The 22,962-nt window shown below is 37.7% G+C and overlaps 1 protein-coding gene across 6 annotated transcripts in view; it reads right to left on the bottom strand.

Moving 5' to 3' along the window:
- Positions 1 to 22,962, bottom strand: part of gria3b (glutamate receptor, ionotropic, AMPA 3b) — a 140,767-nt gene that overhangs the window by 51,793 nt on the left and 66,012 nt on the right. For all 6 annotated transcript variants that reach the window (XR_009425244.1, XR_009425245.1, XR_009425246.1 and 3 more), the window contains exon 4: positions 14,197 to 14,384. Coding sequence is in view for 3 of the 6 variants with exons in the window: in XM_059522165.1 (XP_059378148.1) it covers positions 14,197 to 14,384 (188 nt within the window). In the remaining 3 variants the exon portion in view is untranslated. The remainder of the gene's footprint in view (positions 1 to 14,196; positions 14,385 to 22,962) is intronic.

The following is a 22,962-nucleotide window of genomic DNA, read 5'->3' as shown; positions in this document are numbered from 1 at the left end:
CAGTCATTCAACGGGACTATATTAGCATTAATATATGAATTCACAATTTAGTTTTGTTAAGTGTGGTCACAGAATGACCAAGCATGTTGATGGCAACAATAGTGACCAATGGGATAATACAGTGGCTTTAGGTAAACATATAAATCCAGTTCCAGTTTTTAGTGAAGTTGGCACTTATTATTATTATACCTTTATTTAACCAGGAGGTCCCATTGAGATTCAGAATCTCTTTTACAAGAGAGACCTGGCCAAGGTAGCAGCCAAAGCACACAAAATGCATACATAAACACCAAATTACATTTTCACGTACAAAGAAGAAGTACAAAATGTTAAAAATAAAAATATAAAAACACAATGAGACTCTCAAGAAAAACAAGAACATGTCTCCATCACAACACTCTTTACAGTAGTTTTAAATTCCTTTATGGACATAAGGGTTTCTAACTTTAGCTCTTTTTGTAGATTATTCCACCCCCAAGGTGCTAAATAAGAAAAAGCAGTTTTTCCCAATTCGGTTTTAACTCGTGGCACCTTAAAAAGCAACCACTTTGAGGAGCGTAGCTGATAGGTACCAGAGCAAACAGAGAGGAGGTTACAGAGGTACAGTGGAAATTTGCCAAGTATAGCTTTATAAATAAAGATATACCAGTGCTGTTGTCTACGAATTTTAAGTGATGTCCAACCAACTAAATCATAAAGAATGCAGTGATGGGTAAGGGACTTTGTATTTGTTATAAATCGAAGTGATGCATGGTAAACTGAATCAACATGACGCAGGATGGAAAATGCAGCATGCATGTACAATATATCTCCATAATCAATTACAGGCAGAAAAGTAGCTTCCACAAGTTTCTTCTTAGCACTAAAAGTAAAGCAAGATTTATTTCTGTAATAGAAGCCGAGCTTAACTTTAAGTTTCTTAACTAAAGCAGTAATATGTTCATTGAAGGAAAGCTTATCATCTATCCATATCCCCAAGTACTTGTATGAAGACACTCTCTCAATTGAGTTCCCATCTAATGAAAAAAGGCTACAATTGTCGAGTAGCTGTGCTCTAGCTTTAGAGAAGACCATAAACTTTGTTTTCTGTGTATTTAAAACCAGTTTTAAACTCAATAATGTGTATTGCAGTGTCTGAAATGCAGTCTGAAGTTCCTGCACTGCTACTGAAATGGTGGAAGCCTGGGTGTAAACCACTGTATCATCAGCATATAAATGTAATTTGGCTTGAATATCTCTATCCAAATCATTTATAAAAATTGAAAACAAAATGGGTCCTAAGATTGATCCTTGAGGGACACCTTTAGTTATTTCAAGAAAATCAGATTTACATCCTTCAGCATAAACACATTGAGTACGATCTACCAAATAATTCTGGAACCATGCAACAGCCTTCTCACTTAAACCAACTGAACGTAGTTTGGTCAATAACAATCCATGATCAACTGAATCAAATGCCTTAGACAGATCAACAAATAATGCAGCAGAATGTTGCTTCTTATCTAAGGCCCCGATAATATCATTTATCACTAATGTAGCAGCAGTGATAGTGCTATGGCCACTTCTGAACCCTGACTGAAAATTATTTAAAATATTTTTGTCAGTCAAATACTGTTTTAACTGTACATTAACAAATGATTCCAAGATCTTTGACAAAACAGAAAGTTTTGATATTGGACGGTAATTATTCAATTCTGATGGGTCTCCACCTTTATGTAAAGGGAGAACATAGGCTGCTTTCCAGATTTTAGGAATGGAGTTAGAAAGAAGACTCAAATTAAAAATATGCGCTATGGGCTCAGCAATAATATCAGCTGCCACTTTTAACAGAAAGGGATCCAGATTATCTGTACCTGCTGACTTTTTGTGATCAATATCTCTGAGGGCTTTTTGAACTTCTGAAACTGAAATCGGTTTAAAATTAAACAATTCCCGATTTTCATTTTCAGATGCTGACATGGCAGGACATGGGACAGATTTATTTGCGGTTTGATTAAATATGAATCCAGCCTGAATAAAGTGTTTATTAAACTGATTGACTATGACTGCTTTGTCTTTTACTTCATCTGACCCAATAAGAATCTGTTCTGGAAGGTTTGAGGTCACACGTGCACCCGACAAAGATTTAATTGATTTCCAAAACTTTAAAGGATTGTTTAAGTTTTCTGTGGTTGACTGCAAATAAAACTCAGATTTGGACTTTCTAATCATCAAAGTACACTTGTTTCTTACAGTTCTAAATGCAGTCCAATCAGCAGAAGAGTCGGAAAATCTGGCTTGTGCCCACATTTTATTTCTTAAACATATTAGCTCTGATAGGCTGTCTGAAAACCAATGATTGTCCTTACCACTGATCCTAAACTTTTTGATTGGTACATATTTATTTACAATGGAAATAAAATTTGAATGAAAAAAATCCCATGCCATTTCAGCATCCGAAAACAAAGACACCCTGTTGAGTTCACTATGATACAGATCATGCAGAAAAGCCTGTTGTTCAAAACTTTTCAAATGTCTTTTTAGGAGTATGCGTGGTTTTACCTTTGGGATTTTTGTATTTCTTACACAAGCGACTGCACAATGGTCACTGACGTCATTGCAAAATACGGCAGTAGAGGTGTATTTATGAACTGAGTTTGTTACGATTAGATCTAGGAGAGTAGATTTTATTTCTGCTTTGGGATTTATTCTTGTCGGTTCATTAATAAGTTGCACTAAATTTAAGTCATTACATAAGTCTTTAAAACAATCAGAGTTCCCAGACAGCCAGTCCCAATTCATATCACCCATAAGAATAAATTCAGAGTCATTAATTTCATGTAATATTTCACTAAATGTTAAAATATTGATGTTTTAATACTGGTTGCAGTAATATAACAATGTTATGATATATTTTGCATGTTGTATAAGGGTTTTTATGTATATTAGTAACCCTGGAATGTGATGGAATGGAGTTGATGACAGCAGAAATATTTTAATTCAGTATACACATTATTCCACCAGTTCCAATTGTGACCAACCATAAAAACACAATTTAAAAAAAAAAGAATTCTATTAAAATTAATACTACTACTACTGCTGCTAATTATTATTATTGAATATTCCAAAGCGTTACTAATGAAAAATCATTTGGATATAAGAATAATTTGAGATTAAATGGTTTAATGTGCTATTTTGAAGTAGAAGAACTGAAATAGTATTTTCTTGTAAACGTAGATGGCTGAAGGTGGGCTGATTTATAAGTGGCAATATGGGTCTGCTCAGTCTCTCCTCACTTTGTAATCTTCCTCCCCCCACTGGCACATTGATCCCACCTCTAGCACTGTCACCTTTGTGTTGGCCAGCCAGAAAAAGTTTTGGTGTCCTTGAGGGAAGTTTTGACCCCGTTGTGACAGGCAAAGTCAGACGGGAGTGACTCTGTGCTCGCCCACAGACAGAGCCTATTCACATGGGTCTGACAGAAAGAGCCCAGCACATGGGCCCAAACTAAAGTTACCGCAAAGCATTCAGTCCAGAGGTTCAATAAAACCAGACATCAGACCGCTGGGTCATTTCAGCTCCGGCGTGACCTTTAGCTAAAACACGCAGAGCTGGGATTATGACTCAAGCGCAATAACTGCAAAAACAGTTTGCTTGCTTTAGGAAAATTATGTTAGATGGCATAGCAGGGACTATATAATTACTCTTCCCTAAAGTAAGCAGTTAGGGTTTCATTTCTTGGGGGCTGATGAAGAAAATGATATTGATAGTACCATAGAAGAAAAAAAAAAAAAAAAAAAAATTATTTACATTTCCTAGAGGAAATATTGGTACTTGTAAGGCAGCAAAGAGTGTTGTTCAAATTTTAGGTAATATAATACAATGTGAGAGAGAGAAATTGAAAGAGGCTGATAGTAACGTTAAATTAATGGCTAAATAATGGAAGAAAGAAAAGATCAATCACAATAATTCATTATGTAAATCAATTTAAAATAGAAGACCAATAGCATTCTTGTATGCAAATATTGCAATGAAATCATCATTGTTGATTAGAATTTGAATGCTAAACATTCTTGCATTATGCAATTTAGGGAGCTATTTTATAGGAGACATATAGTTAATACACTTAGAATTTAGTAACATTATTAAAACACATCTCTTCCATCTTTATTTTACCCTCTAAATTTAGCACTTTTTTTCTATTCTATCTGTTTTCTTTTTATTTATTATATTATATAAAAGCCCTTGCTAAGTGAACTGTGTTTAAGCTAACTGAGACTTGTTATAGCACTTATATATCATTGCTCTTTTGTTGTTTTTGATTGCTTCCATTGTCCTCATTTGGAAGTCGCTTTGGATAAAAGCGTCTGCTAAATGACTAAATGTAAATGATCAAGTGGACCAATGACACTAATGGCAGCCTTTTCAACACCAGCCTGGCTTTTCATCTAAGATATATCTTTCAAAATCCCTCCCCAAAAAATAGATGTGATGATGTTTGATTAGAATTTGAATGCTAAACATTCTTTGCATTATGCAATTTAGGGAGCTATTTTATAGGAGACATATAGTTAATACACTTAGAATTTAGTAACGTTATTTTGCTGTAATTTAGCTTACCGAAAAATGTGGTGAAAACTAATTTAATGCATTGACCATTTTCCAAAATTCCAAACAGATGACACACCAAGTCTAAAAAACTAAGTTTGGATGAGCTCTGTTTGTTATGCAGTTGAAGCAGAATTAATTAAAGAACATTATGGAGAAAAAAACCAACGACAACAACAACAACAACACAAACTATTAAAAAGTTCACTGCAGTGTTGCACTGTAACTAAACAAAAAACAATGCATAGGAAAAAACAATGTGTAAGAACCATAAAAATATTCAGAATGCAAAAACAGAAGTGGGTCTAAACCATTATGTGCAGGTTTTGTCTTATCTCACTCACAGCTTGAGTGCAGCTCGGGTAACTAAAAAGCTGCAGCATCATCAATTCCTCCAACTCTTACCTCATGGCATGACCAATCAATGAGCGTTCTTCAAAACTCATTGAGGGCTGAGGCTGGGGGAGGACAAATGGCCCCAAACGCTTTCCAAAAGCTCTCTAGAACACTCAGTTAACTTCATTTCTGCTCCCTTAAGCTAGCTTTTATGTGGGCAGGTTAGAAGCCGGAGTGATCCCAGAGGGATACATTCTAATTAACTGGTAGGAGAATTTGTACCTCTCCTGTCCTCTCAGCTGCTTTGAATTTAAACCTCTGTGAACTGAGCAGGTCTGGCTCTTGTCCAAAAGACAAACTAAATACACTAGCCTGTGCAAATGGATTTGAATCCAGGTTAACTCTGAAACATTAGAAACCTTTAATATTGGTTTCTACTCAAGTCACCATTGCTACATTGGGCTGATAAAATGAAAAGCATAATCCAACATACATTTACATCCAAGTGGAAACCAATTAGAGTCTGAAACTCTTCCAAAAACATAACCTAACACAGAAATGTATGAATTTATTCTGTTTTTTGGTTAGATGATGATGACCTGAAGTATTTGATGGGACCAAAAAATCACTTCTCACGAAGAAAGGCAGAACTATTGATAGATGTTACCAACCTCCACTTGTTATAGTTGTTGATAATTTCAAATATATATATATATATATATATACAGTATTAAGAAGAACATGATAATCTTCAAATTAAGATTTTCCTTTACCCTTTAGGGGAGAACCGGGGCGAAAGTAACGCGGGACGAAAGTAACAAAGCGATTTTCTCAGAGCCTATTACTGCATTTGCATTCCCAGCTATGACAGTATATTCAGCATTCAATCCTTGATGGAGCTGAGAAATATCACGTGTTTTCTTCATCATTTCCCGCAGTTAGGTCGGTAAAACTGTTTTCGAGTACAAAAAGTAAATTATTGAAGCGGTAATTTTTTTTTATTAGTTGTGTTGTTTTTTTTGTTTCATGTGTCACAGTAATGATCAATCTACAGGTTATTTAGTGCTTTAACACATCCTAAAGTTTGCATTATCAAAGTTTTTTAGTATAAAAGTAAATCAGGTTTAAACCTCAGGAGTTCCTGTCGGGACGAAAGTAACTTGTTACTATTGTCCCGCTACAGTGAAAAGAAGTATTAATTTTGTTCCGGTACATGCTATTCTGTGAATTTCTGTCTCTTGCATGATTTATTAAAATGTTTATGTTATATTATACCAAAATAATATGTCTGATTGAGGGTCAGAAAGACAAACAGTGGTCTGGTTTTATCCAGATGTTTATGAGAGAGCGTTTCTGGACATAGAGGAACATCTGGGCAGCTCCTACCTCGCATTTACCTTATTTATATTTAGGTTTTAGCCATATCTTAGCTTTTACACCTCCAGCTATGAATTTGCAGTGTTTCCAGATGTTTTAATGCACATTTTGAATTTATGCATAAAAACAACTGGATGGAAACATGAATAGGCCTACTGTTACATTATGTTTAGAATTTATATTATGCCAATGTAATTTAATTATTATATTGTTCATTCTGTTGAAAAAATGTTTTATAAAAATACACTGAAATAAAAAAAATAAAAAATAAAAAAATAAAGTTTGTACAGTCGGGTTTTGAGACATTTGATGAAACTTAAATTTAAAATAAAAATATAAATATAAATATGTAATTTAATAATTTTTTTTTACAAAAATAAAAGACAGAATATGTTTGCAGTTACATATTTACAAGGTCATAGTCAGGTATACAGAAAATAAATCTAGCTTATATTGTTGTTACTTTTAACCCACCTGTGTGTTACTTTCGTCCCAACCGATGGTGTCAAAAGTAACAATGTGCAACTTATGTTCAAATTGAAATTATACTGAAGCCTTTCTACATTTCTACAAAATACCACCTGGTATTGATAGACCAGACGTATGAGTTACTGACCACAGCAGAAATATATCTCTGTCTACAACATTATCTTTTAAAATGATGTTTTTCTGAAAAATGGTACTTTCACCCCTGCTCTCCCCTACCTAAATTCATTACTTCAGACTCACGTGCCCTATATAGAAGCTTGTGTTCTGCAAGTGAACTTCGATTGATTGTGCCATCCCAAAGAAGCACAAAGTCACTTTTACGGACTTTTAAATTAATTGTTCCCTCCTGCTGGAATGACCTGCCCAACTCCTGAGCAGCTAAATCCTTAGCCATCTTCAAGAATTGGCTTAAAACACATCTCTTCCATCTTTATTTGACCCTCTAACTTTAGCACTCTTTTTCTATTCTATCGATTTTCTTTTTATTTACTATATAAAAGCCCTTGCTACGTGTACTGTGTTTAAGCTAATTGAGACTTGTTATAGCACTTATATATCATTGCTCTTTTGTTGTTTTTGCTTCCACAGTCCTCATTTGGAAGTCACTTTGGATAAAAGCGTCTGCTAAATGACTAAATGTAAATGATCAAGTGGACCAATGACACTAATGGCAGCCTTTTCAACACCAACCTGGCTTTTCATCAAAGATATATGCTTCAAAATCCCTCCCCCAAAAGGAGATGTGATACATCTAAAATCATTAAAACTAATCAACCCCGTATCCTATTTTCTAAAGTTTTCATTTTAAGAATCTGTCCATATCCATGTATTGATTGATCCTGCTCTCGGTTCTGTGATTTTTTCCCCACCCCCAGTTGATCTGAGAGACGATCCAGCCAATGGTATCTGGTCTCTGCTGAACTCAGCAACATCACTATGGTGGCCATAGGAATGTTGTGTTATACCGGTTTTTATGATAATCCTGATTCCTCTTCAGGAACTCGAGCTGCGTCGAGAATGAATGGGGAACCAGCATGACGTCTCTGAATAACGTGTATAATCAGTCCAATGGAAGGGCGAGACATCATAGGCGGGTGACGTCAGAGACCAGGAAGCATAGAAGCATGAGTGGCGAAACCGGTAATCAGCCTTGTGTGTTCAGCAAGCGCTCTGTGTGTGTGTGTCAGTCGCTATCTGTTTGTGAGTCTTATTTAGTGTTGTTTTTCCACTGATAAACTCCATTGTCAAAGCTTCAATCAAGAGAATCGCACATGATCTGGTGAACGGGTTGGAGACGGCTTGTCCTATCTCCACCCGTGTTCACTAGATCTAGAGCTCGCTCTCAAGTCTTGGAAACCCGCGCTGCGGTTTCTTCGCCCTCCTAGGAAGAGCTCGCTGCAGCATTCATCTTTCTCTGAGGAGATTGATGTTGTTTGTGTGACTGAGTAGCATAAAAAAAAGACATGCTCGCTGCCGAGGCAACGTGTGTATTACTTTTTTTCGTTTTTATGTGAGTTTTTCTACACCAACTGGTTGTTGACTAAATTAAATTCTAAGGAATAAAATAACATATTTATCTGACTAGGTGAAATTAGATGTACAGGGGCTCTAGGGATGTAATTTCTTGTGTGAGAACATGTGTGTACCTCTCTTCCTCTGAGGAGGTTGAGGCGGTCAGGGACTGCTGGGCGGAGCAGTCCCAACCGTGTTCCAGCCCCTCGTGCCGGGGGTGTCACTTTTGTACTCCGCAGACGCTAGAGTCAGAGTGGCGCTCTAGTGGAAAGCAGTTCTGCGGACCGTTATTTTCGCTGGATAGCCTTCATCATAATGTCCTGACGCCTAAGGCCTAGGACGTTTTGAGGGCCAGCTCCCTCTGGGGAAGAGTGGTGTACACCGCATTACACGTGCCCGTCTCTCCTCAGTGCCCTCAGGAGATCGTTCTGCCAACCCTGCCGGTGTTTCTCTCAGTTACCGCCCGGAAACGTAGCGGTGCTGAGAGGTTCGCTACCTCTACTGAGGTCTCTAGAGCAGCTAGGACGGTTGTCCCCTGCCGGGGATGATATGACACATAATAATCCAGAACCATTACGGAGCTCTAAATTCTCACATGTAATTTGTTTCATTTATATCGATGCCTGAGGGTGCCCTCGAGCAGAATGTCCACAAGCAAGACTCATAGAAGTGACAGAATTTATTATATTCCAGGAAATCCCTGCAGGCATCCAGCTGTCAATGTAGATGAGTAAAATGCAGAGAGAAATGTTATTTGATGAAATTTTAAGACAATCAACGCACGACTGCAACACTATGTGATTTATCTGTGTTCTTCAAACTCAGGTATTTTAATACATATATTTATTCATTAAGTAATGCTTTTCGATATGGTATAGAATACTATAAAATAATATAATTTGTGCCTCATTCTGTGAAAAGGATGTTATTTAAAACACTTGTTTGGAGTAAAATGTTGTTATTCTCATAAATTGTTGTACTTTGGCGCTGTACTAAATTATTAAAACGGTTAGCATTTTAGTCTTTACTTGCAAATGGCTGGCACACACAGGCAGAGGGATGCAGGAGGATGCTTGGGAGGAGGACAAACAACAAAGTCCAGGGTGATGACGGAAATGAAAGCCAGGGGAAGACCTTGAGCATTATGGCAGGTGCCCAGGCCACAGCCGGAATGGCGCTCCATGGCAGCGTCGATGGTGGGATGAGCCAAGGCATGATAGGAGCACATGCTGCCATGAGGATGACTGAAGATGAAGATGGCAAGGGAAGTGGAGCCCAGTGTGCAGACAGAGAGCCGAGGAGGTGGAGTGATGCCAACATTCCAGGCGGTCATAATGGAGCCGTACCGACGTTTGCCTGAGATGTAGGTAGGGATTAGGAAGCTAGAGGGCGAAGTGAAATGACAGAGAAAGGAGGTGGGGCCTGAGGGAGGGCTGAGCAGGCCATAGGTGGAGGACCAGAGAGCAGCGGATGGAGGCATGGTGAAGTCCGATCCAGGTGGAGCCGATTGACTGTGGGAGCTCAGCAAGGCCGAATCGCCAATAGTCCACACCGGAATCAAGAGTGAGAGGAGTGCAGACGCAGGAGTCTGGAAAGCGGAACAAGGTTGAGCAGAGCCACAGGCAATGGTCAAGTCTCTTGAGGTTAGTTTGGAGAGTTGGAGGAAGAGGGAGGCTGGGTGGGACCAGTGAGTCAGACAGATTAACAGAATCAGGCAGGTTCAGGGGAAGCAAAATCCCTACCTCCCCAAAATGAAAAATAATGTCCTCTCAGTGGCAGGAGAATTCCATTGGCAAAGGATGGAACAGGCTTCATGCACACCTGTTCAGACGGGTTCCTCTCTGGCTCACTGATGGCGTCAGACTTGGTCGTTCCTCATGGCAATGGCTCTGATGTTGTGGCTGAGGCATTCTCTCCTACTCTGGTGGGCTCAGGCTGTCACTTCTAGCAGGAGGGTGGTGACTGGCTGGGTACTTGGTTGTGAGTGGGGCTGGCGTCTTCATCCGTGAGGCTGATGGTGGGTCAAGTGGTGAAGCTCCCTAAATGCAACAACTGAAAAAGTATATTTGATTTTCATTACTTTATTTCCATGAACATATAGCTGCAGTCGTTGTGCATTATAACTAGCAAATCATTAAGGGGTACTCTGGGTTGAGCAAGCGACGCTGAGAATATTGATCTCAGCTTCGCTCACACGCTCTGAGGTGTACAGCAGGGAGGTCCATGATGGGGAAAAACATTTTAAAAAATCACAAAATAAAACACTGAATCACACAAAAGTAAGCACAAAACAAATGCCACTTTACTTTCACTTTGTTGGTTCAGTCTTCTGTAACACTGCACTGTAAACAAATGCACAAAGATAATCCAACACACAGATAATCCACAAACACAGGGTAGAGTTGACGAGACCGGACCAAAAGCAAAGGGTGATGAAACACAGAGTCCAAACTAACAGAAACCATGGCATGATAGGAAAAATGAGAAAATTTGTGACGTGTATTGTGGTAGATCAAAATTCAAATGTCCAGGGACTGTCACTAAATGTTTAATGCTCTACCATATTGGAAAATAACAACCCTAAACCTACCTGATAGTGTTAATGAAAGCAAAAGCGATACAAAAAGAGGGATGGATCAATGGAGGGATGGATAGATGGATAGATAAATTCCAAGTGTATTTTCACTTTTGCGGCAACTACCGACACAATACAGGATCTTTCCATTCATAATGTACATTGTGTACAGTTATCCTTTGTTTCAGCCATGTCTAAACACAATTTACATGATGTTCTGTGTACTAAATTCAGCAGCTGCAAACTAAGTACATTCAACTATCAAATGTAGAAACACAAGTGCATTTTTAATTAAGATTTCGGATTACCTTCCTTTACTCTGTTTGACTATTGGCTGTTCCTGAATCCTGTTTTATTCTGTCTCACTCTTTAGGATTTAGGTCAGATGACTCGAGCTTTGTTTTATTTTGAGTCTTACTTTTTCAGCCTGAATCTGTTTGCAGGGCTAAATGGATGGTTCACTCAAAGATGAATTCTGCCATGACATGAGGGTGAGATTCTGAAAAAGATTTTTGAGTGAACTTTAAGCGTTATTAGCCATTTCTACACTGACCTTCATTCAACTTATACCTGATTTCTTTGTGAAACAAAGTTGGCATGTATAAAATGTAAATAACATGTATAAAAATTATGATGAAGGTATTTATTATTATTATTATTATTATCATTATTATTATTATCATCATTATTATTATTATTATTATGTGATTTATTACAAGTCAGACCAAAACTGCACTGTTAAAAATATTTTTGTTTGAGCTGTAAATAAAACAATGATTATTAAAGTGTTTCTTCCTACTTCAAAATGTCACGTTTAATTAAATTTGTTCCTTGCCATTTTTTTCTTTTGTGAATTTGTTTCAAAGTAAACTGTACACCTTTTTTTTCAGTGAGAGTGATACTAGCAGAATTTGTTTCAAATTTGTTTCATTGAATATATAATTGATTATACTATCTTCACTATAAAAGAAACTGAATATGAGAACACTTGGAATAAGTGACAGACTAATACGGCATATTTGCTTAACCAATTAATTGACTTTTGGACAATATTAAGATTATTGCAGACAATTTTCTCCATTGATCAATTTTCAGAAGTGTTAGCATTTATTTGTGTCCACTGAAACATCCACCAACAACCTTGCCAACAGATAATGCCGGTTTTTAATTCTCAAACTCAAACTCAAACTAGAAATTTATCAATTATCGGTTACATTTATTTATAAATATATTTGTATTTGATCAAATACATTATACAGATTATATATTCAGTATATATTCAGATGCACTTTATGGATTTTGTATTTATATATAACACATTTCCTGTTTGGCCTTCTATTTGTATATCAGTTTTGCCAGTGAAATTACCTCAAAATTCATGGACTGAATTCAAGCATACATCTCCATTCTCTGAAGATACCTATTATTTATGGCTCATGGGGGCAGATCTAGAAAGGCTTTTTTGAAGCATTTGCTCTCAACGCATTTTTATATTTTTCCTCCCACACTCCCGACACATCCTGGCTTTTTAGTTAGTGCTGGATATTGTATCTTAGAGTTCGTACCAGATGTAATTTATTCAGCCCACCATTTCCCCTAGATTAAGATGGACAGGTTGATTTCTTTACTCAAACGTCCGCACTGAAAGCCGAGGTGGAGCCAATGCCTCAGCAAAGATGCTCTGAGACTAATCAAGCAATATGCATGTTCATATTCAATCATTACAGAGACACACAAATCCTCCTGGCAATTGCATTAAATTCTTCACAAAGCAGATATTGGCATTTTGTACCATTTTGCAGCACTATTTACCATATTCACACATACAGTAGAATTACACATGAAATGTCACTCTGCTTATGACAGGGCGTCATGCTCTCACTAAGTAAAATGACACATCTCGAGTATTAAACCTCAGATCACAAGCTAGTTTTCCTCTTGAAAAGGCACAAGCCCCTCTGCGCTCCCACTGCAAGGGCACTGCTTATAAATTATTGCGATGGGTTGACATACTCAGTATAGCAGGGCAGTAAAAGCTGTCACGATTGCTTTTCACGAAGCTTAACTCAGCTGTTGAAACCCTCTGGAGGCCGGTTCCCATCCCCAGTCTGTGCCGAACAGCTCGAGATCACAAAATGCAGATGGATTACAGTGAGCAGAAGTCTATAGCGTGGTTCCCCTGTCTGGAATCAGCTCTCGCTGCAGGTCTCTGAAGGACCGCTGTCCAGAAACTTATCTCGGCTATCAGTGTCAGCAGGGCTAGGGAGATTAGTTCAATTAGATCCAGTTTATCCAATACAAGCTGAGGTCAGAAAAGGGATTAAAAACATGTGCAATAACATGAGATTCCCGCTGTAATATCCCTAATTCCTCTCCTGCCTACTCATTTTCACTCTCAAATCGCTGCAGTGTTTAGGAGAGGTACAGCCAGAGACAGAGACAAGGTACAACTATTTCAATGACTTATTAAAAAGACAATTCTGGAATAAATGCAGATTATGGAGGGCTGCAGGGAGGACATCTTTGTAGGCCAAAACCCAGAAATTAGCCTTTTTGCAAATACTGTTCCATCGTCCTGAAGTCCTGATTTTTTATTAAAAGCTTGAAACAAAGTCTGTGGTGAACACAAGCTCAAGGTTTCATGTTCATGCTGTGTTAGGAAATTTGGTCACACTTTAGTTTGGGACCTATACAGTAGTTCTTATTATTAACTAAATACTAACTACATGTTTGTAAACTCATTTACTGCTCATTGACAGCTTTAAGTTCCTATAAACAGCCAATGTGCTAGTAATAGGCATGCTAATAAGCAGCTTTCTTCCTTTTTTATTTATTCTTTTTTTTTTTTTTAACAGAGCAATGACAACACCATTTGGGCAATTTGGCAGAGTAGAGAAAACCGAATTATGCCATGGTAAATGAATGCTAAATAGATATTATAGATTAAATTTAGATGCAGAGCAGATTCATAAAGGCAAGCGAAACAGAAAATTCAATGAGGAGGTATTGTGCTACTGAAGCTAATACATTTTAATTAGCGTTAGCGAGGACATTCCAATTCAGGGGCTGATTACCCTTCACCAACAGAGCCACCCGAATCTATTAGAGACCAAAGAGAAGAGGACAGTTTTGCTCAAATATCTGCTCACCCATTCAGTTTAACTGTATGACCGGAGAACACATAGACTGATGGACTTCAGGAATATTAATAAATCAGGGACTGGATTCTTGATAAATGAACGTGTCTTCAGTGCAGGGCTTTATGGGTAGGGAAGAGATGTCAAACCAGTCAGAAAAGTGAAGAAACGGGCAGACTTTACCTGCTCCAAGATGACATTGATTCTGTCCACTTCACAGTCGATGAGGAAGCGCTTCTCCTGTCTCCTGTCCATTTCCTCAATAATGCGGCGGAACTCCTGGGGGTCCGTGATGCTGCCCACTGACCGCGCTGTAACTTGCCAGTTGTTTGCCACTGCAGCCTCCATAATGGCTTGAAGAATGGAAAATCCTGACAGGAAAACAATATATTTATTTTTTTTGTGTTAGCTCACACTCCAGAGCTTTACAGGTGTTGACATGCTGTCACATAAAATATATTCAGCGTGCATTTTCAATTTTCCACAAATGAAGTGTTATTTCTACACACAAAGAGAATTAATGCTACTTTCATTCTGGATTAGATCTCAAGGTTGACCTACAGCAGTTTAAAAACAACTTTGCAAGGTACAAAACATCTGCAATGTAACTTGAGTTGAATATAAAAAGATAGCATTGTCCCGGATACTGATTGGTCGATACAGCATTCCAGTGATGTTAAAATACACATATAGTAACAGCTTTGAAATTACAGCATACATAAATAAGAAATAAAATAGTTGTATTAAATGTTGTGGTATTATTAATATGTAAAATTATTGCAATTGAAAAACATCATTGAGATATTAAAGATCGTGTGCAATAACTCCAATGAATTTTTTAATAAACCAAATTCACATTTTCTCTCTAAAGAACATTGACTGACATGGCCTAAATTGTTTTGTATGTGGTTAGCTAATAGGATTAACTCAGTTCCTGTATCACAACCAAAAAACATAGAAAATATTCATGAGCGAACAACAATGTTAATCAAATGTACCTTAAACATGTCATTATACGAAAAACAAAATCATTGTTTTAAAATGCATTTGTGTGTGGTAATTAACTTTCAATATATATATATATACAGTATATTTGTCACTGTTTTTGAAAAGACCAACTGTACTATGTAGCAGAACATTCTGACGGTGTTTTTTCCAGATATGAACATGCATTTTAAAAAATGCTGATTTTTAAAGGTGATAGCCAGAGTAATTCACTGCGGATTATGCAAATGCATTCATTCAGAGCTGAGATCACGTGCCGCCACCCCTCGAAAGCCTTATCGCAGGCGGTGAACACAGGCACGAATGCAACAAAGTCATTTTTTGGCAACTTCTTTATACCGCAGATTGCTCAAACTTCTCTTTGCACTTCCTCTATTCAGGCTTTGCACGGCTCAGTTGCTTTGCCCGGCACAGGTGGCGTGAAAAGCCCTGTGTCTGCTCTCCCAGCATGCAGCTGCCATCGCACTGCTCCCCACCCCATTAAATGACTTTTCAGAAAAACGCTACACAAATGGCAAAAAAATAAATAAATAAATAAAAAAGCTCTATATGACCCGTCTACAACAGAAGAGCAGGATGTGTCCGCCGTCACTGGATGGCTCCGAAAGAAATGATGTGATGCTCAGCACGTCTGACATCCTCATCTGCAGAATGTGTCCAGTTCATAATATATGAGGCGCTGTATGTGAGTTTGCTCAGAGCAATCTCCGGGAAGCACTGCTTTTTCTCTGCCTTGATATTGACTTAAAAATTAAGAATTATGGTTTGTGATACACAACATTTACATGCACTCTCTAGCGCTCCGATGGGAGAATGAACTTGAAGAATGGGTTCTCTGCATTTGTATTTTTTACCTGTACACTACGTTAGGGATTACTCAGTTCAGTTTAATTCATTTACAGTCAACATGATGTATGCCTGTGGAGAGGCTTTAATATAAACTAAAATGGTCTTACGGCTGTGTACCATCCTGATTTGTTCACTCAGTCTCAAAGCCATGAGAATGTTTGTGGAGACTATGTTATTCAGGTAATATTAGAATGTTCTAGAACAGGGATTTTCAAACCACGGACGCCAAAATATAATGGCAAAGTATACATGCCAGCATTTTCATTTCATTTATAAAGGCCTTTATATACTGTGTGAGCAAAAAATAAAAAATAAATCAATGTGATAAAATAACTGTGAGTAATATCCAGTCTTAGACTGCAAAATGAAACAGTGATAATATTAATAATGTTTAAATTTTTTTTTTCATATTTAGTTACATAATTATTGTTAATTACTCTTACTGTTAAATAATTGTATTTATTGCCATAACTTCAGTCCAGTCTCTACTTTAAGATAGTAATGATATATTTAAATATAGTATATAGTGTTTAATATATATATATATATATATATATATTTATTATTTACAGTACTTGTATATATTTACTAAAATGATTTACAGTTAAAATTATATGATTAATATCCAGTCTTTAGAGAGCAAAATAAAACAGTAATATCAGTACATTTGTGAAAGCTATATTATTATTATAGTACATATATGTAATTATATTATTATTATTATATAAACACTATGGCGTCAATGGGAAGAATAATTGAAGGATTTCTGCAGTCTTTAGTCATCAAAATAAAGCAGTAATAATATTATCAACAATTGTTTTAAACAATTTCATGATAAACGTATGTATCCAATATCTTAAGCTAGCATGTTAACTTATATATTTTTAATCTTTATTATTATTATTAGTTTTTTGTTCTAGTCTGGTCAACTGGATTTGATTCTCAGAAAACCATTTTCAGCTTCATCAAAACCACCAAACAGTTCAACATAGAGACCAAAATGGTGAAAAGCAAAATGTACAAAACATTACTGCCCTTCTCTAGATGACTGCAGCATTAAAGAAACTATGTAGGACCTTCAACAAACCACATATACTTCTAACAGGCTGAACAGAGGACGTTCATCATATATGCAGTAAAGGACAAACAGAGTACCATCACTCATGCAGTTCTGTGATGAGGAACGTCCAAAGCTGTACATCAGCAAACCAAACCACCACAGTGTGAGTGCATGTTCCAACACAGAAGGGCAGAGCCCTGCGGACAAAACACAGCAGTGTATGTGCAGCTAAAGGACAAGAACCACATGCTCAAGGGCAGTCAAATGAAGATGTGAGACAGAGAGCATAGAGCGTTTCAGAGAGAAGAGTTAAGGAGGCCATCGATGTGGAAGTGGAGCTGCCATCTTGAACAGGAGATGACTTCCTAGATGAATATTGCAGATGATTGAAATGATATGAAGAGATCACATTATCAGATCACAACTGATGAAGCCAGTTGGATGAGTGGTGAAGCATCTTGAGCTAGAGAATAAACATGAGAATGTTAATCTGTGTAGATTCTGCATGAAAGAAGGATGCTATCAACAGCTTTTGCACCTACAGTGTGTGTTATCAGGAGTGTCAGGGCTTTGACCAAATCTCTACAGCTCGATAAAACAGGACAGAGGTTAAAATAATCTTTTCAATGTAGGTGTGGGTTTCGACACCTGCCCTGTTCAGCTGCTCTTTACAAAGTTTTTCCATTCAAGTGCAATATGGGCAGATCAAGTGAGATTTCAGAGGACTCCTGAAGAGTTGTTAAAGCTCACTAGACTGTAAAGAGTTACAGGAGGATTTCAAGAGACGGTCCGATTACGAGGGAAAGAAATTCTACTGTTATTCCCCTGAGGAGATCTCCGAAGATCAGTGCTGGAATACCATCAAATCCTCTAAGAAACAACAAAGGACCCTTGGGAAACCACTAAGGATCGGTTAGGAAATTTTAAGGAGATTTTTGACTGTTACTGTCTTTCATCATGCGTCACTAAGAGTAGCGTTCATAGGTTTAGACTTCAAAGGTTCTGTAAAAAATAAATAAACAAATACACGCACACACACACACACACACACACACACACACACACACACACACACACACACACACACACACACACACACACACACACTAATAATAATAATAATAATAAACCAGTCATATGCCCATGAAATCAAGACTTTCTTGTTTCTTTGGTCCTTGATAACTGTACAGGTCTGATCTGAAGCTTTAGAAAGAAACAAAATGGTGTTTCACTATACAAAAAAAAAAAAAAAAAAAATTAAAACCATCAAATAGATATGTGAAATTTAGGGTAAAAAGGGCAGCCGTGGTTGCCAGAACTTCACTGTAGAAAAATACAGTAGCAACATTTTAGGTTTTAAAGTTAATTTAAACTTAAATGTACAGTAAAATATTTATATTAACTGAGATCATGTTACAATTTTAACCTAGTTTTGTGCCTTTATAATACACTGACAATCACCAAAATCCTAATGTACTTTACTGTTAAGAAAAAAAAAATATATATATATATTTAGCAATTTAATTATTTTGCAGTTGGTGAAGGTTAACTGGGGGAAGTCATGCCCTAATGGTTAGAGAGTTTGACTCCTAACCCTAGGGTTGTGGGTTCGAGTCTCAGGCTGGCAATACCACGACTGAGGTGCCCTTGAGCAAGGCACCGAACCCCCAACTGCTCCCTGAGCGCCGCAGCATAAATGATGCCCACTGCTCTGTGTGTGTGTGTGTGTGTACTTTGATGGGTTAAATGCAGAGCACGAATTCTGAGTATGGGTCACCATACTTGGCTCTATGTCACTTCACTTAACTTTAACCCTATACACTGTAAGAATAAAAAAGGTACTAGTAATTTTATAGACATTTCTCTAAAACTCAACACAATACAAATAATCAATTGAAAATGCCTTCATATTAACAAGGTATTGATCCACTTATTTTATACATTCAGTCATTTAGTGTACACGTGAAATGTTACATGTTTAGTGTTTGCTAAATATGACTGTCCTTACTTGGTTTGATAGTGAAAAGAAGGTCACATCGAATGTTAGGTTCCATTCATACTGAAAGCCAGATAACACTGCTATGCACAATTTATTCTGAAAAACATGATTAATAGAAGCACTCTGTCTCTCTCATTGTCTGCCAGACAGAATCTGACTGGCTACAATGGAATTCATTGAAGATTCCTCTAAAGATCCAAATGCTCATCTGGATCCGCATTTGTATGGAAATTAAAGATGAAATCTGACTTAACATTTTTCACCAAAGAATTAGACGAGTTCACTTCTTCAAAGTCAGCTCAAAACACAAAAGTTTTCCGCAGACATCAAAACCTGAGACGGACTCACTGGGGAAGAAGCGCAGAGCTCCGACAGACCTGATGAAGCTGTCTGCACCTATAAACAGAGACCCAAGCTGAGCGGCCCATGCCATCAATAAACACAATAGCTTTCTCACTCTTTTAGCTGTTTTTGAAAATTAATTAGAGTGGCAAAGTTAATTGACTTTGAGACTGTATTGGAATGATTCTATGACTCGTCTGCTTTATTTGCATATGCATCCTGTAGTGAGTCACTGCCAAAAAAAAAAAAGAAGAGACCTGTCTCTGCCAATGGTAATTTACAGCAGACGGGCCCTCTACCCTTGCCAGTCGCCATCTAGGACATTAGCGGACCAGAAAAACCCTGCATCTGCTTGAGCGGAACAGGCTGCGCTGATATCGTTGGCATGGCTGGGTGTTTTATTGATATCTCCGTGACCCCTGTGTGGAACCCCATAAACTGTATTTGCTTCTTTAGGTAAATAAACCACAGCTGGGTGGGATTGCAGCGGAAGTAATACTGACTGGAGCATAAATTCTGATGACAAGATTTCTGAATTGTGATTATAAATTTTTGCCTGGTGAAATGTGGGCGGTGTGGGTCGTTTCTGATTGCACTGCTAAGTGCTAATCATCGCTCCGAGCCTGCTTCATTTTAATACGCTGTGAAAGCCCTGAGCATTGCGGCACTGGTGAGCGTACGGTCCTACGGATGCCTGCTGGGTGATTTGCAGGCTGTGAGGACTGAAACATCTCTATTTGAGGCACGTTGTCAGCGGCTCATCGTCTTTCTCTCCAAACATTCACTCAGAGGTTGGCATCACTCTGTTGTTTTTGATAATGTCTTCCCCTCATTCATATAGTATTTAACTCAACACTGCTCTGACACTCAGGTCCAACAAGCATGAGCAGCTTTCTACTGAGGTAACATGATTAAATTGTCTTACAGGTGTCTCCTTAGAGTTTCAAGATCTCAACAATGTCTCACACTGTCCTCAGATTTTCCAAGGTACCAAATAATTTAATTGTGAAAACATTTATTATGATAGACTTCCAAGACCAAATAATGTGAACTATGCTATCAACAGATAGATAGATAGATAGATAGATAGATAGATAGATAGATAGATAGATAGATAGATAGATAGATAGATAGATAGATAAAAAAACAGCAGTTTAAGCACTTTGCAATGTCACAATTCATTTCAGTCTATGTAAGAATAATCTATACTCTTTTTTTTTTTTTTTTTACTATTTTTTGAGCATATTTTACTGAAAATCCAGGAGAAACATCTGAGAGAAAGTTGCAACCTAAACCTTATCTGAGAGCTCCATTATGTCTTGTGAGCTGTGAAAGCAACTGCGTTTTCCTCTGGGGAAGACGTTTCAAACACTGCTCATGTGTTTGTTTGTCAGTTTGATGTTGTCTATGCTTATTCACAGGAATCTCTCGCTGTGTAATGTTCTGATGTCCCACTATTAGACAGATGCAGTTAGTCCGATGCAGAAATCTGAGAGCAGGAATGCAGTGGTAAGTAAATGTCCTTTCCTCTGTACTCTTAACTAGATCTTAACAAGATGAAGTTTGAAGCATTACCCATGGAGGCTCAGCTGTAATTGAATTTAGTAGTTTCTAATCTCCTCTTTGCTCCTGTGCTCCTCGTGGTGGCTAATTGATATGCCACGGTCAGTATGAGCCACGTTTGTGATGCGAGCCGTGACGGCTGTGCCACCTTCGGAGCGCTGTTTGAGCAGGGTTGCTTAGCATCCGCTCTGTGACGAGGATAGAGAGATTTCACTGCTGGCTCTGAAAGCATGATGAAGATGAAATCATTCACAGCTCCAGGCTAAAGATATGACTGAACTCATCTGCTATGGCGCTCTCATTCAAAGAGTTTTCTTTATTTTCATGACTATGAAAATTGTAGATTCACACTGAAGGCATCAAAACTATGAATTAACACATGTGGAATTATATATGGAATTATATACATGACAAAAAAGTGTGAAACAACTGAAAATATGTCATATTGTAGGTTCTTCAAAGTAGCCACCTTTTGCATTGATTACTGCTTTGCACACTCTTGGCATTCTCTTGATGAGCTTCAAGAGGTAGTCACCTGAAATGGTCTTCCAACAGTCTTGAAGGAGTTTCCCGAGAGATGCTTAGCACTTGTTGGCCCTTTTGCCTTCTGTCTGCGGTCCAGCTCACTCCTAAACCATCTCGATTGGGTTCAGGTCCGGTGACTGTGGAGGCCAGGTCATCTGGCGCAGCACCCCATCACTCTCCTTCTTGGTCAAATAGCCCTTGATGCCTTCAGTGTGTCTCTACAATTTTCATAGTCATGAAAATAAAGAAAACTCTTTGAATGAGAAGGTGTGTCCAAACGTTTGGTCTGTACTGTGTATATATATATATATATATATATTAGTGGTGGGCATAGATTAATTTTTTTAAATCTAGATTAATCTCACTGAAATCTTGGAATTAATCTAGAATAATCTAGATTAAAATGGCTCATTTGAATTCTGCCAAAGGCATTCAGAATATGTGTGCTACCCAAATAAAATAATGACTAAAAGTAAGTCTTTTAGAACGGGTTTCTCAAGCCAGGTGGTGCATTAGACCAGGGACTCATCTCCTGTTTCCAAAATGCATCACAAAGTGTTTGAGAAAGCTGTAAACTAATTCCACATTACACAAGTTGTAAACAACCGTACGCCTGTTTCACACATACTCCGTCTGTGTTTACGTACCGAGTAGCGGACTGCAAACGCGTCCTGTGTGAAAACACAATGAGTATGAGTCCGTGCTGCTTCAGCACCACATACGAAACGCACAAGGACTGCATACGCACTGCAGACAGATTATGTGTGAAACAGGCGTGAGTCTTGTCGAGGTTTCCATTGGGAAGCTTCTTAAAAAAAATAAAAAAATTCCCTGAATCAAACCCAACGGCTTCAGTTGCATCCATGTTAGCGCATCACGTTTGATGTGGTAATTTCACAGTCGGCATACACACAGGTTAGAAGACCCCGTTCTCGCCCCCTACAGTGCAATTCGGCTAGGTATACAACCGCGCTAAAATATCAAGGTGGAAGTTACAGCTGCTTCTATTAAACTTAGTGGTTTTTAAACAAACCCCTATACTTTGACATCTACATTATTGCACCATGCACATTAATAAAAAAGTGTGCTATTACTTTTCTGTGTGATTTGACGATCTTCACCTGGTGGATGATAAAATAAGTGAATTCATTTCTTTACATTTACAGTTTTTTTTTCAATTGCTAACATCCTTTTGTCCAATCTGTCGTCACATTTTCTAAACATTATACACAATTAGCACAACATCAGTCTGTTGTGACAGAAACAAGCTTGCATAATAACCAAAGGCCATGTATGTTGTAATTTTTGTTGATCACTGGCATCAGGTACCATGGGCCACCATCCACAGCCAACCCTCTGGAGAGCAACTTCGATTAAGTTACCAATTAAATTTCTGCATAGAAGACCCATTTTTTTCTATTGTACATTCTATAAAGTTATGACGAGTTAAGTTATGAGTTTTAGACAGTATGTTGCCAAGAATGAACACATTCAGCACTTAAAAATGTAAAATGGGTTTCAGTTGAAGGTAACTAAATTACAAAAAACAATGACATTTTTTAACAATGACAAACATGCACAAGAAAGTAATGGAGTTTTTGTAAAG

This window comes from Carassius carassius, chromosome 33, assembly GCF_963082965.1.
Source record: "Carassius carassius chromosome 33, fCarCar2.1, whole genome shotgun sequence".
Taxonomy (NCBI): Eukaryota; Metazoa; Chordata; class Actinopteri; order Cypriniformes; family Cyprinidae; genus Carassius; species Carassius carassius.
Note: the sequence above shows the minus strand (reverse complement) of the source record. Positions and strands in the feature narration are given on the sequence as shown.